This window comes from Ovis canadensis, chromosome 9, assembly GCF_042477335.2.
Source record: "Ovis canadensis isolate MfBH-ARS-UI-01 breed Bighorn chromosome 9, ARS-UI_OviCan_v2, whole genome shotgun sequence".
NCBI classification, from domain to species: Eukaryota; Metazoa; Chordata; class Mammalia; order Artiodactyla; family Bovidae; genus Ovis; species Ovis canadensis.
Genome location: NC_091253.1, coordinates 86,384,056 through 86,401,844, shown reverse-complemented (window position 1 = coordinate 86,401,844; position 17,789 = coordinate 86,384,056). Strand labels below are relative to the sequence as shown.

At 37.8% G+C, this 17,789-nt stretch overlaps 1 protein-coding gene across 3 annotated transcripts in view; it reads right to left on the bottom strand.

Annotated features, from left to right (window-relative positions):
* Positions 1 to 1,262: 1,262 nt before the first annotated feature.
* YWHAZ (tyrosine 3-monooxygenase/tryptophan 5-monooxygenase activation protein zeta) overlaps positions 1,263 to 17,789 on the bottom strand; it is a 34,770-nt gene continuing 18,243 nt past the window's right edge. For all 3 annotated transcript variants that reach the window (XM_069600491.1, XM_069600490.1, XM_069600492.1), the window contains 4 exons: positions 8,551 to 8,674; positions 7,641 to 7,804; positions 7,466 to 7,561; positions 1,263 to 3,412 (listed from right to left, as the gene is read on the bottom strand). In XM_069600491.1, the coding sequence (XP_069456592.1) occupies positions 3,353 to 3,412; positions 7,466 to 7,561; positions 7,641 to 7,804; positions 8,551 to 8,674 (444 nt within the window). In that variant the 3' untranslated portion in view covers positions 1,263 to 3,352. The remainder of the gene's footprint in view (positions 3,413 to 7,465; positions 7,562 to 7,640; positions 7,805 to 8,550; positions 8,675 to 17,789) is intronic.

Genomic DNA, 17,789 nt, shown 5'->3' with positions numbered 1-17,789 from the left:
TATTTCTTGACCTGTTTTTCTACAGGAATGTGTCTCTCTCTGAGCACATAAGGCCATTTAAAGTTCTCACATACTTCAGGCTCTCCTCTAAGGGAATAGACTACAATGTTCCTGCATCCATAAAAAGCCACCCTCCCCTACTGGCAACATAAACCACTTAGAATGACACTACCACCACTAGAAGTCTCAAATTCTTAGACCTGCACTTAGTCAACTAAAGACTTTTAAACCTCTCACCATCGATCAATAAAGTCAAGTCACTCAGTCGTGTCCAACTCTTTGCGACCCCATGGACTGTAGCCTACCAGTCTTCTCAGTCCATGGAACTCTCCAGGAAGAGTACTGGAGTGGGCTGCCATTTCCTTCTCCAGAGGATCTTCCCAACCCAGGGACCGAACCCGGGTCTCCCACATTGCAGCCAGATGCTTTACCATCTGAGCCACCAGGGAAGCCCAATAAAGTTAAGACCTGATCACAAATAAATCTTTGACTGCAGATTACAAACTGGCTTTAACTAGTTTTAAAAATATGCTCTGGGCCATGGCAAGATTGGTGACTATTTTTAGAGAAGACAAGAAAACTCCTATAGTTACTAAGCCCCTTGACATTACCTTCTTTTAATCCTCTTTGACCCCCACCCCAACTGGAAAAGCTAGGACCACAGGCCAAAGTGGCAGCAAAATTCAGACTTTAACTGATCACACTGCTGCCCACTCACGAGGCACAGCTCTCAAGTGGATATATACATTTAACAACTCCAATACTACACATACACCAAATACAAAACATTGTTGAGGTCTCCAAATTCCTGGGAATGTAGACAGAAACAAACATGAAGCCTGAACTGGGGGCAATTTAAGAAATGTTATAAAAAATTTATTATTCGGATCTCAAGGCAAAAAAAGGTCTCAGGTTGAAATCTTCCTTTATCTACTGGGCACTACTATGCAGAAACATAGTAAAAGCTAATATTAATGAAATTTTATCACAATTTCAGAATCAAACTAGCTTAGCAGATGACTGAGGCACATAAGTAGGCAAATGAGACAAGCTTTAGATTTTATTTATAATTTATGTGAATAAGATCCATCTCCTCAGTCTAGCTTCATTCCCTGTAGCTATAAAAAGATTATTTCATGTCCTTGGCCTGGTGGTCAGAAGAAATAAACAGAAAAAGAAAAGAGCTGTGAGTGAAGATGCATTATCATGTTGTCCCAAATGCATAAGAGATCTTTTACTCCTTGAAAGAAAGACCCCAAGGCCTCCATTGCACTTTTATTTGAATGTAATATTTGGGACAGTTGTCCCAGAGGGCTAATTCCCAATTTAATCTGAGGTCATAATAAAACAAACAACAAAACAGTATTTGGGATTTCAGTTTCTCACCCTTATCATCAAGACTCACTGCCTCCCATCATCAGTATTTATTGAGCATTTACAGTGTACTAGGCACAATAGAACATACAGAAAACATTGTCCCTGCTCTTGAGGAGCTTACATTCTAGAAGAAAAAAAAAATACACCTCTTTTAAAATGGTTATTTTTGTTTGGTGTTTTCTGCAAGGTACTGAGGAGTAGGGTGAGCTTTGGGTATTACTTAGCCCCATCATTATTTAAAGAGAGGAAGGGGAGGAATTTAAAGGCAAAGACAATGACAGACCATTCAGGATAGGTAGGGTGTATAGGGAGGTAACACAATCTCATCAACTCAGGAGAGATTCACTGCAGTGAATAGGAAGAGGGAAATAGTCTGTGGGATGCAAGCAGAGGAAGCAGGGTGTCCTTAGACATTGAGTGGAGCCAGAAAGATCATGCGGCCTTTTCCCCCAGTACATGGCCACCAAGTAGGAATGGTTGGTGACAAGACAGAGGCTAAAAAAGGTAATCCTGTGCACCTGACAAATAGAAAGAAGAAAGGATCAAAATTGAAGGCAGGCTATAAGAATACCAAGAAATTCTTAAAAACAAAAGTGATTTGGAAGCACAAAACTTACAGTTAATGCTACCCAATGTCATGATGGGCCAAGAACACTGTGGCTTCCTAAGTTAGAAAATGCCATATACCAAAATTTTAAATGGAATAACATTACTTTTTTCAATCAACTCCCCGTCTCTGAAAAAAATTTTCAGGGGGAGGGGGGAGTATAGGACATGGTTGGGAACAGTAGTAGTTATCTTAGTAGTATTTTACTGTTATGATAAACTTTGTATTCAAACTTGGTAAAAGCCCATTAGCTGCCAAGAGGGAATAAGGAATGAATTTCCAAAAATGTACAATTTTCTTTAGAGAAGTTTCAGAACCAAAAGACTAATTTACATGAAAAGCTGTAGAGAAAGTAGTTGAAAAGTCCATTCATAAAACTTTTATTCCACTTACATGAACTTAATACACGTGTTCTTAACAATTATGCTTGGATTGTTCATGAAAATCTCATAAGACATTAAACAAAGCTAGCCATCATCTCAAGTTATTTCCCTGTTAACTATTTTTACAGCACATGCATGTTAGGCAAGTATCAAAAAAAAAAAAAAATCACAAAAGCAAAAAAAAAAACCAACTAAAAAAAGTTAAATACATGGGTTTTTGTTTTACTGCTGTGCTTGATACACATGAAGTAATGAATATCAAGCAATTCATTTTTACTGCATCTTTACTTGTACATTTGTTCTTAGGTTGCCTAAAACATTTAAATACAAATAAAATGAGTGTAGCAAAAATAATGAAAGCAAACAGCAGGTAACTTTACAAATAATGGAATGTGAACCGTTTCTGCCCTTATCCAGAGTAAATTGGGTCACAACTAAAGGAACACTTCTGTAGCTGCAGTCAACGGTGTGCACACTGAGTCTGAGTATTCCACAGATAACACATGGTTTAACATGCAATATCCATGGGATATCCATTTCTACTACAGCTTTGTAAATGCTCCAAACCTAAAAAGTACCCACAACTACACCTGTGATTGGAACCAATTATCCCTTTTATTCCCCACCAGGACATACCAATATGCAGGCAATTTTCTTTGCTTAGACATGGAAGCAGTTTTAACACTGGCCCTCGTGAAGCCACAATGTACCAGAAGTACTATGCCAAACGTTTATAACTCGTATAAAAATCCCACATCCCCATATTGGCCCCCTCAGGATGAAAACAGACAACTCCCTAAATGTTAACTGGCTCTACTCCCCTAATATTAAACATAAAAACCACATGGGAAATATAGAAATTCAAATAGAAGTAACATAAACCTGTCATAAATCGTAAACAAAAAACTATTTGTGGGACAGCATGGATGACAAATGGTCTACTGTGTAAATTTTAGAATGAGGCAGACAAAAGGTGGAAGGCAGGTTAATTTTCCCCTCCTTCTCCTGCTTCAGCTTCGTCTCCTTGGGTATCCGATGTCCACAACTAGTTAAAAAAGAAAGAAATAATTTTTAGTATATTTCAGCTCGAAAATTTTTTATTATATACGCCAAGGTACCAGAATGTAAGCACAATTACTGGAAGGCTTAAAAAATAGCAGCACTGAAAACAGCCTCAAGATATAAAACACCTCCAGGAAACTATCCAATATCCTGTGATTAAATCATAATAGAAAGTTAATATGAAAAAGAATGTTTATATGTGTAACTGAATCACTTTGCTATACAGCAGAAATTAACACAACATTGTAAATGAACTATACTTTAATAAATTTAAAAAAACACCTGAATATAACACATTTCCTACCTAATCATTCTCTCAGCACAGTAAATACATACCAGAGTTATCTTTAAATAACAATATCAGATTAAGGAAATTCTTGGCTATTCATAGAAGGTAAAGAAAAAGTAGATGAAATCATAGAAATGCCAATTCTAAACATCAACGGCTATCCGATTATAGCCTGTCTTCAAACGCTGCAGTGTGTGAGTTCAGTGCAACTAAACCATACCCCCCACCCCGGCCCGCGCTCAAGGCGCGCAAGGCTGACTTGACTACTTCCACCTCGTAGCTTTAGACTTCCACTCTAAGGAGAGTGCCACACTCTGTGACATTCAAGAGTCAGGAGCAAGTCTGGACTAAAATACAATATAACTTTACTAACATTTTTAGTTTAGGAAAACACACCTTTTGTGAATCTGTCTGATTCAAAATATCAACAGTTTTTCTAAGTCTAACCACCCTAAAATGATTTTTAGAGGTAATCAGAGAAGGACTATTTCAAGATGACCTTGAAATTCTATACTGCTTCACACTGGAAAATGAAAGAGGGGGAACCTTATTAATGTTTTTCTATCCCCTAAATTACCCATTAGTTTTACTAATCAAATACATTTCTGGCCTGGAAAGGAGACTCTTGGAACAATCATACAGTTAGCTGAATGATCTCTAGAAGTCTGTACTGCTTTTATTAAACTGGGAGTCTTGTAAGACAAAATAAAATTATCCTTCAACATTATCTTTCCACTTCTAACTTTCAAGGATCTTTGTATTTTTCACATAAACATGAAAAATTGGATAAAATGTGTTTCTCTTCCCAGGGTTATGTGTTGACAGTGTATGTCAACTGGATTCAGACTCAAATATTCGTTTCTACAAAAAATTTCTTTGCTTGACATGTGAGTGAGTGGACGATCAACCCTATAATGGTAACAGGCGATATGACCAGGGCTCAGAGAAGGCACATAATAGTGATAAAATCAGAATCTGAACCTTGGGTTTTCTTCTCACTCAGCTCTTCAAGTATGCTCTTCAAGCTATACAGATACCAAAATTCAGCTGCAAGTACATATTTCACATCAGGCCCTCTCAAAAAGTGCTGACAATACAATTTAGTAGTGACTGGGTCTCAAATTCTACCTTTTAGAAGTACCTCATCATTTCAAAGCAGAAAAATATGAAAAATTAGCTAACAAACTGCAGTACTTCATTTAATGTACATAAAATTATTCGCTCTTTAAAATGGACTATACCATACCCTCTTGAAAATAATAACCTTCCAGTGTATAGGAAACCCTCAATTATACTTTCTAAAATAACTTTCAGTGTTTAATAACTAACAGCTATACAATATTGTTGAAAAAACTGCTGAGAACATTCAACACTAGAATATATAAACTGGTCCAGAAAATTGGCAATGGACTAGATAAAATAAAGCTGAGAAAAGTGAAATGTATACAGTGATGTACAGTCCCCAGAAGAAACGGACCTAAAGCTAATAAAAAACCAGTAGCACTAAACTATAATCTTCACTCCTAGCTCTTTATCTGGCACGTGACAGATACTTAACACTCTTTTCACTCAAGCCTCGTAACTTCAAATTTAGTATCTATGTGAAGAACGTGAAAACCCTGACCTATCAACCACCTGCAATATGTAGACTATTTGAATTTCAATGCAAGTTTAAAAAAACTATTGGGGGGAGAAAAAAAAGACAATATACAACAAAGACAATACAAAAAAACAAGCGATAACTGAATGCAAGAAATTCACTATTAAGGAATTAACTGTGTACTTTCTCAGTGTGATACTGGCATTGTGGTTTTAATCTTTTTCAGTCTAGAGCAGCAGGCCTCAACCTCGTTGGCACCAAGGATCAATTTAGTGGAAGACAATTTTTCCATGGACCAGGGGCAAGAGATGTTTTGGGGAAGATTTAAGTATTTTACATTTATTGTGCTCCTATGAGAATCTAGACAGCATATTAAAAATCAGAGACATTACTTTGTCAACAAAGGTTCATCTAGTCAAGGCTATGGTTTTTCCAGTAGTCATGTATGGGTGTGAGAGTTGGACTTTTCCAGTAGTCATGTATGGATGTGAGAGGTGGACTATAAAGAAAGCTGGGTGCAGAAGAATGATGTTTTTGAACTGTGGTATTGAAGAAGACTCTTGAGAGTCCCTTGGACTGCAAGGAGATCCAACCAGGCCTTCCTAAAGGAAGTCAGTCCTGGGTGTTCACTGGAAGGACTGATGTTGAAGCTGAAATTTCAATATTTTGGCCACCTGATGTGAAGAGCTGACTCATTTGAAAAGACCCTGATGCTGGGAAAGACTGAAGGCAAGAGAGGGGGCGACAGAGGATAAGATGGTTGATGGCATCACCAACTCCATGGACATGGGTTTGGGTAAACTCCAGGAGTTGGTGATGGACTGGGGTTGCTGATCTGACAGGAAGTGGAGCTAAGGCAGTAATGCAAGTGATGGCGCTGTAAAAACAGATGAAGCTTCACTCACTTGCCCACCCACCACTCACCTTCTGCAGTGCAGCCCAGTTCTTAACAGGCCACAGACCAGTACCAGTCTATGGACCAGGCATTGGGGACCTTGGTCTATAGTATACCAAAAAGGGTAATCATGACCTGCCACAGTAATTCTTTTTTTTTTCCCTAAGAGACTAGACAAAATAGATGTCAAGACTATGCAGGGTATCTGAAATTTTATAACTAAAGTTATTAATGCCCTACCCCTAGCTACATAAATACTGTTGCTGTTTAGTTGCTAAGTCATGTCCAACTCTTTTACAGTCCCATTGACTGCAGCCTGCCAGGCTCCTCTGTCCATGTTATTTCCCATGCAAGAATAATGGAGTGGGTTGCTATTTCCTTCTCCAGGGATCGAACCTGTAAGTCTCCTGCACTGGCAGGCAGATTCTTAGCTTTGATCCACACCAGAGAAGCCCTACATGAATACAGAGGCAACTTTAGGGTCACCATTTTTAACAGACTTCAAAGATAACTTAAGCATACTTTTGAAACTAAAAGCAAAACTCTCCTGTGACTAAAATGGAAAGAACAGAATTATTTGCATTGAAATGAAAAATAAAATGGCCTATATAACTGAAAGTCCAAAACCATGAATTACATAATTATTTTAAAAACATGAATTTTAATAAATATGTAACTAGTAAAAGGGCACATTTTTAGTCCTTGGTCTAATATTTCAGCTTCTGTTGGTTTTCTTCAGTTTTTAAAGCAGATAGTATCTTACATTAAAAACAAAAAAAAAGGATTAGAAATATTCCTGTCGTAGTCTATAAAACATATATAAGCATACTTCAGAGATATTAAGAGTTCAATTTTAGATCACCGCAGTAAAGCAGAAATCAAAGTGAGTCACATAAATTTGTTTCCAGTACATATAAAAGTTATATTGACACCATACTGCAGTTTATTAAGCATGTATTATGTGTTTAAAAAAACCAATGTACATACCTTATTAAAAAATACTTTGTTGCTAAACAAAAGTTCATCATCAATTGAACCTTTAGCCACTGAAATCTTTGTTGGAGGGTTTGAATCACTGAAAATTACCAAAATGTGACCCAGAAACATGAGATGAGCAGAGAACCCTGCTCAATAGAGTTTCAACAAGGCTTCAATGTGTAAAAACTACAATATCTGAAGTACAATAAAACAGAAATGCACCTGTAATTTCTTCATTATTAATTCACCATTCACAGTGCTGTTAGGTACTTACTGTCAAGTTATCTCTCAGTAACTGCATTATTAGCGTGCTGTCTTTGTATGACTCTTCACTTAATGTATCAAGTTCAGCAATGGCTTCATCAAATGCCTGTGACCAAAAAAAAACCACAATTCAGTGCTCAAATAATGACTACTGAATTTCCATGTAACAGGTAAAAAATACATACTGTCTTTGCAAGAGAGCAGGCTTTCTCAGGGGAGTTCAGAATCTCATAATAGAACACAGAGAAGTTAAGGGCCAGACCCAGTCTGATAGGATGTGTTGGTTGCATTTCCTTTTTGCTGATTTCAAAAGCTTCTTGGTATGCTTGCTGTGACTGATCCACAATCCCTGGATAATAAAAGGCACCAAAATGTATCAATGAAAAGTACTTTGTTTTCATCCCTCGAACCAAATCTTTACTCATCCAGTAATAAATTCTGAAATACTAAGCTGCAGCAACTTTAAAACTGGCCCTTAAATTTAAAAAAATAAGCTTCTGCTAGAAACCTACCCTAGTCACTGATCAATGTCAAGACAAAATAACTCTGTAACCATCTCAGTATAATTTTTAGTTAGTCTGTACTGCTCTACAGTTATGCTGTAATTACTATGTCTTAAAATTGTGAGGAAACATTCCTATACATAAAATTGACTTGTGAGCAATCATACATTTTACGAAACCAATTACTAGGCAGTAGGTATACAGCTGACCCTTGAACAACACGGGGCTCAGGGATGGATACCAACTGTTGATGCAGCTGAAAATCTGAGTATAATTTTATAGCTGGCCCTTCACGTCCAACCTTGTATAATGTAGTACTATAATATTCACAGGAAAAAAAATCCCTGTGTAAATGGATCCGTGCAGCTCAATCTGTGTTCTTCAAGAGTCAACTGTACAGTCTCAGGAAAAAGGAAAAAAAGAAGGGAAGGGACAGGGACTGGGGGAAGAGAGAGAAACAGAGAGGAAAAGGGAGAAAGAGCAAGGAAGAGTGAGCAGAGTCCATTTGCTGCTCTTCCAACAACAGAACGGAAGAGACCACCTCTGGCCTCTGTGACTTTGTAGCGCCCAGCAACAGGCTGAGGCAGCATACCTTTCTTGTCATCACCAGCTGCAACCTCAGCCAAGTAGCGATAGTAGTCTCCTTTCATTTTCAAATAGAAGACTTTGCTCTCTGCTTGTGAAGCGTTTGGGATCAAGAACTTTTCCAAAAGAGACTTGGGGAGAAAAGAAACAGTCATAATAAGACTAAAATATTTATAAAATTCAGAGAATCTGCATTTCCAAAATACACACCACAACTTAAGTGATAAAATTTTAATAGCCACTCATTGCCAATACTACTACTTTTGAAAGTAGTAGGGTCATAAATTTGTGGTTTAGAAGCAGAAGCAATTTGGACAGCAATACTCGAAATTTGAAATTACTGTTCAGCTTACTATTTAAAGCTAATTTGAATACTGGCCTTTCCCTCATAATGCTTATTAATTTACATTCTGATAAAGACTACATGTTTCAATGAATGTGAAAGCATGAAAGTTGACAAAACTTTATTATCATGTGTTATTATGTTTTATTAATATATATTTAACAAACTGGCAAACTTTTCAGTTTCAAGGCAGTCATGACACTAAAATGGAAAGAAGACAGAAATTAACCTTTTGAGACTATGAAGGTATATGACATAGGCAGAAACTATTAATATAATAGACACTACCAGAGTCCATGACAGAAGAAGCAGAACAAAACTTTATTTATAAAACTACAATTAAAGTAATACCTTCTAAGGTAAAAAGCTGTTCAAAGTAAAAGTTCTATTTTTCCTATCTAAATTAAGACACTGGTAGGAATATGAGAATTAAAGATCTGAAGAGTAAACCTTTAGTTCATTAAAGTGATTCTCAGCTAACAAGTTAAATGTTTACCAATCACCTCAAACACGTAAAACTTCACCCTACATAATTCTGTTCAAAACTATAACAATCTAATTAAATCCATACATGCTAATAATTACACTCTACAAATGATTTCAGAAAACCTTGACTTCACTGTATTAGGGGGATTAAGGCACAATAAACTAGTGATTTTTTAAGGAGGAGAAAGATAATATTCCAGTAGTAGAATCAGGCAAAATGTTAACTGTTTTTTAAAATTCTCCACTTCCTACTAAATATACTCTACAAATCAAAGTCAATTTTCAACTGGGCTTAGCCCCAAACAAGTCTCAATCTTTACAAGGAATAAGGGTATTTAATTCTTGGTTTCTATTCTTATAGTTGCCCAATAGTTTAGTCTATACAGCACTTCCTTATATGCCAAACAGTTTGAAAAATGCTTTTAAATAGTAACTGTAACTTTTTATGTTTATCCCATTATCATGTTCCAAATGGTGAGTGGGTGAGTAAGCTTTAATCTAGCTTCTCTCCCCTTCCTACAACTTAAAACTACATATACTCAAATGAACTGGGTAGCTCCAAGTTGGCAGTAGGACCAGGTTGCAATGCATTACAGGAAAAGATTGGAGGTGACAGAATTCAACCTGAAATAATGTTTCCTGTGATTATTAGCTGGCCTGAAATCAGAAGAGCACTTTGGTTAGGTAACAAAATTCTTATTACACGACACCTCTCGGCTGCAAGTGTTCTGTCATTCATTCCTTCATTCAGTTTTAAGGCTTCCTAGGTGGTGCTAACGGTAAAGAATGCAGCTGCCAATAAATGCAGGAGACTCGGGTTTGATCCTTGGGTGGAGAAGATCCTCTGGAGTAGGAAATAGCAACCTACTCCAGGATTCTTCTCTGGAAACTCTCAAGGATAGAGAAGTCTCGTGGACTACAATCCATGGACACACGCACACGCACACACAGTGTGAAACCTCAACCAGCCTCAAAATACAGGGACCCTCTGGGGTTGGAGCACCACTGCCTTCTCTGACGGAGGATGCCCACAACCGAAGACTTGGCAGAATTCAAACTTCTGCCGTCTTGTCCCTTAGACGCCATCATTCTCTTTTGAGGCATGAACACTCTGAACTTTAGGGCTGGTCTTTGAGGATCTGCCTCAACAGCATAAGAGCATTCCATGTAATATAGTGGTTTTTAAAAATAAATGCCCAGGCCTCTTCAAGTTTTATATCTTAATACAAAATGTATTCATTCAACTATGGGAGACCGTACAGCACAATGGCTTTGGAGTCAGTCTAGGTTTAGACTATGGCACTCCACAGCTGGAAGGGTCAATTCCACTTCTGACTGGCTAGGCTAAAGGTTATGCTATGAAGTCTAACTAAAGAAAACGTGTATTGCGATTAACCAGAATTCACAAATAACTTTAAATTAAACAGCATGAAAAAAAAAATATATATATATAAATTTAAAGAAGTCTCCATGTATTACTCAATTGTGAACTGCTCTTTGGCTCATTTATGTAAATTTATGATTATACGAAGAATATCTCCAAATGAAAGAAGTGACAAGTAAAAGCCTAACCATGAAATCAGTTCTCTAGGTATTTCTAATTCATATTTTACTGCTTCAACATTTTTTTAACATTGACTTATTCTCCAAAACTTAAATATCATTGTGTGAGGCACTGAAAACAGTGAGCAGGACAGAACAAGGATAAAATGTCAAGCAGGGAAGGCACTATAGAAACTAAGGATTAACACAGCCTGGTCACGTCCTTCCACTTTTCAATGACTTTTATCTAATCCACTGTGTATTTGTAAAGATAAAGGACACAAACGTGCAGTTAGTTAAGGGAAAATCATTTAAAGTAAGAATACAAACTTGGAGAAGTTACTTAGGCAAGGTGTCAATAAATGTCGTGAGAATTTGTAACCCATCTTTTATGAGTGGTAGCTTCTCTCTCTCTAAAACTACCATTTTACATTAGGGTAACTCACACTGAGAATTTTTCAATTAGCAATTAAGTACCTCTTCCTCCAAGGTGAACACTGAATTTATCCAAAACATCTGATTTAAAATAATCTACTTTTTAAAGCCATTAACTGGATGCACTCATCTCACACACTAATAAAGTAATGCTCAAAATTCTCCAAGCCAGAGGAACCAGAGATCAAATTGCCAACATCCGCTGGATCATCAAAAAAGCAAGAGTTCCAGAAAAACATCTATTTCTGCTTTATTGACTATGCCAAAGTCTTTTGACTGTGTGGATCATACTAAACTGTGGAAAATTCTTCAAGAGATGGGAATACCAGACCATCTGACCTTCCTCTTGAGAAATCTTTATGCAGGTCAGGAAGCAACAGTTAGAACTGGACATGGAACAACAGACTGGTTCCAAATAGGAAAAGGAGTACGTCAAGGCTGTATATTGTCACTCAGTTTATTTAACTTATATGCAGAGTACATCATGAGAAATGCTGGGCTAGAGGAAGCACAAGCTGGAATCAAGATTGCCTGGAGAAATATCAATAACCTCAGATATGCAGATGACACCACCCTTATGGCAGAAAGGGAAGAATTAAAGAGCCTCTTGATGAAAAAGGAGAGTGAAAAAGTTGGCTTGAAGCTCAACATTCAGAAAACTAATCATGGCATCCAGTCCCATCACTTCATGGCAAACAGATTGAGAAACAGTGAAAACAGGGACAGACTTTATTTTTTTGGGCTCCAAAATCACTGCAGATGGTGACTGCAGCCGTGAAATTAAAAGACACTTGCTCCTTGGAAGGAAAGTTATGACCAACCTAGATAGCATATTCAAAAGCAGAGACATTACTTTGTCAACAAAGGTCTGTCTAGTCAAGGCTATGGTTTTTCCAGTAGTCATATATGGATGTGAGAGTTGGACTATCAAGAAAGCTGAGCGCCAAAGAATTGACGCTTTTGAACTATGGTGTTGGAGAAGACTCCTGAGAGTCCCTTGGACTGCAAGGAGCCCCGACCAGTCCATCCTAAAGGAGATCAGTCCTGAGTGTTTATTGGAAAGACTGATGTTGAAGCTGAAACTCCAATACTTTGGCCACCTGATGCGAAGAGCTGACTCATTTGAAAAGACCCTGATGCTGGGAAAGACTGAAGGCAGGAGAAGGGGACGACAGAGGAGATGGTTGGATGGCATCACCAACTCCATGGACGTGGGTTTGAGTGAACTCCGGGAGTTGGTGATGGACAGGGAGGCCTGGCGTGCTGCAGTCCATGGGGTCACAAAGAGTCGGACTCGACTGAGCGACTGAACTGAACCGGAACCTACAAGTAACAAAAGGCAAAAGCCAGGCTGCTTACTGGCCTAATGATAAACCAAAAGGACCTAGTGCCAACACAGTGGTGAATGTTTCTGATAAAATGGTGACTACAAAAAGTTGAAAAAGCAAACTCATCACTCTGTACCCGTTAAGTAAATACATAAGAGTTCTTTCTGTCACTTATATCTCAGTAAAGCAGTTAAAAATAAAAGGTGAGACAGGGATACATGACAAACTTAAAATCTTTTGATGACATAAAAGTAAAAACCATTAAGATTTAAACAAAAAAAGCAAGACAGACTGGATTAAGGATTAAATTTGGTTCCAAAGGCTAACTGTGAAAGAACAGAACTGTGGTAGACTGACTCCAGAGATGGCCTCCACCATGCTCCTGAGTCAGGGTTAACTTTGTTGATTAGCTTTAACCAAACAGAATGTGATAAAGATGACTCCTATTCCAGTTCCAGACCTAACCCTTATGAGGACTAGCAGTTTCCTCTATTGCTCTCTTTGAACCCTAAGCCAGCGTTAAAACAAAACAAAAAAACTATCCTGCTAGAGAGCAACGTCAAGTCAGCTCCAGTCATGAGACATGTTTAGTGAAGCCACACGCGTACTTCAGACCCAGCGGAAGACAGCAATGAATGACTACAGCCAACACCATGTGAAAAACTGTCCAAAAGAATCCAGACAAGCCACAGAGTCATGAAAAAGAATTAAATTACTGTGTTAGTTTTAATCGGTTTGTCATGCAGCAAGACACAATTGAGAAAATAAAAATATTACTTCAGTAATAAATGGCATTTTAACACTTAAATTAAGCACTTTATATGGATTAATTGATCCTTCCATAACCTTACCTCTGAGAGACAAACTACAATTAGCCCTGTATCATAGAAGACAACAAACAGGGCCCAGCAGTGTACGTGCTCAAACTACAGCTAAGCTGCAAAGGTGCAACTCCAACGAGGCAGTATGACCCGCTCTACACTGTCCTACATTTCCTCTGCCTACTAAGAAGCAGAACATGATTCAGAGATAGAAATTAGAAACCAAAGTTAAGGATGATGTTTTAGCTCTACACTGTGCTGATGAGACCAAATCTAGAGTATGTTGTTCCTTTAAAAATAGAGATTTCACTGCCAGTCCAGTGGTTAAGACTCCACTCTTCCACTGCAGGGGACAAGGATTTGAGTCTTGGTGGGGGAACTAAGATGTCAAACGCCCCACCCCAAAATATCTAGACAGGCTTTGACAAACTGGAGGGTATCTAAGAAAGCAAGCAAGAATGTTGATGAAACTAGAAACAGTCATGAAAGCTGAAAAAAAAATTTAACATGAATGGCTCCAGAAGACAAGACTAAATTTAGGCAGAGGCAGATTTCTGCTCAGTATGAGAAAACTTATGAAACAAATTTGGAATAGGTCATCTCATTAGATGGCAAGTTCTACTCTTACAGAAATTTTAAAGGAGCAAATCACTATTTTTCAGAGATTCATAAATCAGATGTGGTTTCATTCAACTCTGAGATATGGAAGATACCAAATTCACTGAATTAAGTTAACTAGAGGTGATTTAAGTATGTTAATTTATCAGATTGAACAAAGAGAAATAAACATTCAATTTTCCAGATTTAAAAGCCAGAGGAGAAAAGCATGATGGAAGGGACAAGACCATGATGGGAATAAAAACAGAAGTGAAAAAAAGGAAGCTGCACTTCTTAGAAAGCAGGAGTGACAAGAAAAATTGGAGAACAGAAAACAAAGAGTAAAGAACTAATAGCTATTTTCAAAACATACGTAAACCAGAATACCCTGCGCTAGGTATATAATACAACCTCCTATGTTTCATTCATGTATACCAGGTACAATGAAGGTGATGACAGCTGGGACACTGTGACAATCTAAATTTAAAAGGAGACAGCATTACACAAGGAAAGATGCAAACAAGGTGCCACAATTTCTATTTCTAAAATGAAGGTTAGGCTGACTACTAATGTACCTTTCACTTGTGAAATTCTCCATATAACACAGTACCCTGACTTTCTAATCTAATTTATAACAGGAAAGGATTTTCGTGTCAAAGGCAAGCTTTCACGTTGTGCACCCACACACTGGACAGGGGCTGCCATGTGAACACACAGGGACCTCGCTGAAACAGAAGCTGATTTAGATTTACAGTAGTTTCTCAAGCACTTAAAAAAAATCTGTTTTTGACGATAGCTACTATCTTGTAAAGATAATCATGGTCATTTAAAAAATACCTAAAATCAATTCGCTAAATTAGAGTTAATGCATGTTCTGACTTTATGCAGTAGTCATCTCAATAACGGGACTGGAAGCATAAAACCTACATCTGAAACGTCTCTCTAAATGGTTCATAATCCAAGCTAAATACATGATGTAATTCTGGAGAGGTTGCTGAACCTTAATCTCATCAACAGACATAAGGGTTTGAGATTTTAGAGTTAAAAAAGATTTTTTTTTTCCTTTACAGTATCAAGTACAATTAACTTCCTAGGTTGTAAAAACACTTCAAGATATATGGGGTGAAGTAATGATTTCCGCCCCCAAGTTAAACTACCCAAGGCAGAATATATAAACAATAGTTTCTAACACGTCTTGATCCAAAGAAGGTCAATGCTTTGACTTTGGGAGTGTATTAATACTAAGGAACCTTATAAACTGACAGGTTATCTAGTTCTGATTGCGCTTCTTAAGGCTCAACCTGCCACCACTACAATAAATATTTAATCCTAACCATGGTCAAATATTTCTAATAAAAGGTTTGTAAAGTGAAAATCCACCTCTATTCTAATGATATACCTCTCTCTCTCACTGTCCTTCAATCTGACTACAGACTGAATATTAAGAGTAAAACATCAACTCTTTAGGAACAATTAAGACTAGAGAACACTCTAAAACACCAAAACTGCTGCTGACCTGGTGGCGGCAAGGCCCTAATTTCTGGGCATCCAAGCATTTCTTGGAGCAACAGTTTGGGGTAATAGAAACAATATAAACTAAAATCAGGCAAACTTATATCCCTGTCTAATCATTAATTTTGAGATCTCAGGCAAGTTAATCTCTCAGAACCTTAATTTTCTCATCTATAAAAGAATTAAACAAAATTTAATTTTATATAATGATTTATCCTTTAATAAAAACATACAAATTTAAAATGAAAATCTACTTCAAAAGGCAGCTATGAGGTCTGAGTATTAATATAAATAGGAAAGCACCAGTCACAGTACCTGACACAGTAGGCACACTCTGTTGCTGCTGCTGCTAAGTCGCTTCAGTTGTGTCCAACTCTGTGCGACCCCATAGACGGCAGTCCACCAGGCTCCGCCGTCCCTGGGATTCTCCAGGCAAGAACACTGGAGTGGGTTGCCATTTCCTTCTCCAATGCATGAAAGTGAAAAGTGAAAGGGAACTCGCTCCATCGTGTCTGACTCTTAGTGATCCCATGGACTGCAGCCTACGAGGCTCCTCTGTCCATGGGATTTTCCAGGCAAGAGTACTGGAGTGGGGAGGCACACTCTACTCAGACATAAATTTAAAGCCTGGGGATCTTGACATTCAAAAATCTGCTTTAGTGTGCTCCCTGGTGGCTCAGACGGTAAAGTGTCTGCATACAATGCAGGAGACCGGGTTCAATCCCTGGGGAGGGAAGATGTCCTGGAGAAGGAAATGGCAACCCACTCCAGTATTCTTGCCTGGAAAATCCCATGGATGGTGGAACCTGGTAGGCTACAGTCCATGGGGTCAGGTCTCAAAAGAGTCAGACAAGACTGAGCAACTTCACTTCACTCTCAATTTTAGTACTCTACTTTGGGTTCAGTCATCAAAAGTTTGTTTATCTAGTAAGAGTGGTGAAATAATGCACAAAAAAACCCTTTCATTTAAAACACAGGATTAAATTACATCAAAGTACAAAAGATAAAGGAAACATTTTCCATTAGTACTTATTCTTTTTACAGCAAACGTGTAAAGGGCACAAACTACAGAAACACTGCTTACTAGCCACGTCAACTTGACAAAGTTCTGGAATTTCTCTGGGCCTCAGGTTTCTCATCTGTAAAAGAGATACTGGAAAATAGGTACAACTTCATGAATCTCTCCCAACAGACGCCCAGGGTCCAAAGATCCCTTTTTAAGAACTGCTGACTGACTTAAAGCAATCTGAACCATCCACCTTTCAATATACCAAGCTCTAAATGTATATTCTCCCTCAAGCTAATTCTCAGCAATACACTAGTTTCTGCCAATATCAACAATGGACTAACTAAATCATGTTACACTCATAAAACACTATACTGACATTACAAAGAAGTTGTGTGCCAATATGGAATGGAGCATAAAATGTAATCAAAGTGTTGTGTGTGTGGCTACAACTTACAGGACAGTTTCTATATGGCCCTACTTGCATATATTCTTCAAGGACAGGACTGTTTGCACAGGCACTGTAAGTTCCCGGGATGCAAAAAAAAGACTGTAAGAGATGACCTCTGAATAGCTGAGATGATGTGGAGAGAGCTTAATTTTTTACCTTTATATCCTATGTTCCGCAACATCTGTTATTCAGAACAATATAAAGTGGAATTTAATTATGATTTTGCACCTTCAACTTTTCATGTATGTACTCTCAACCTGCTTACAGGCTCCTTAAAGACACATGTTTTGCACATATTAAGCACTCAAACATCAAATCCCAAGGCCAAATTAACGTGCTATTTTAACAGCTTCATTTAAATGTAACAGAGGAAACTTAGAACAATCTTGACTATCGAGAGCTCATCATCTTCGCAAACTTCTAAACAGTTTAAGTAAAATGTGATGGCAATTACTGAAGCTGATATTGAAGGTTAGATAATGAATATTTTGCTCCAAGAGGAAAAACGTTCTGTTTCTTTAAAGACCTAAAGTCAATAAAGTAAAGTCGCTCAGTCATGGTCGACTCTTTACAACCCCACGGACTGTAGCCTATCAGTCTCCTCAGTCCATGGAATTTTCCAGGCAAGAGTACTGAAGTAGGCTGCCATTTCCTTCTCCATTAAAGACCTAATTCTTCAAAAATGACAGGTGTCTGGTTGCTGTTCTACGCACATACATTCAGAA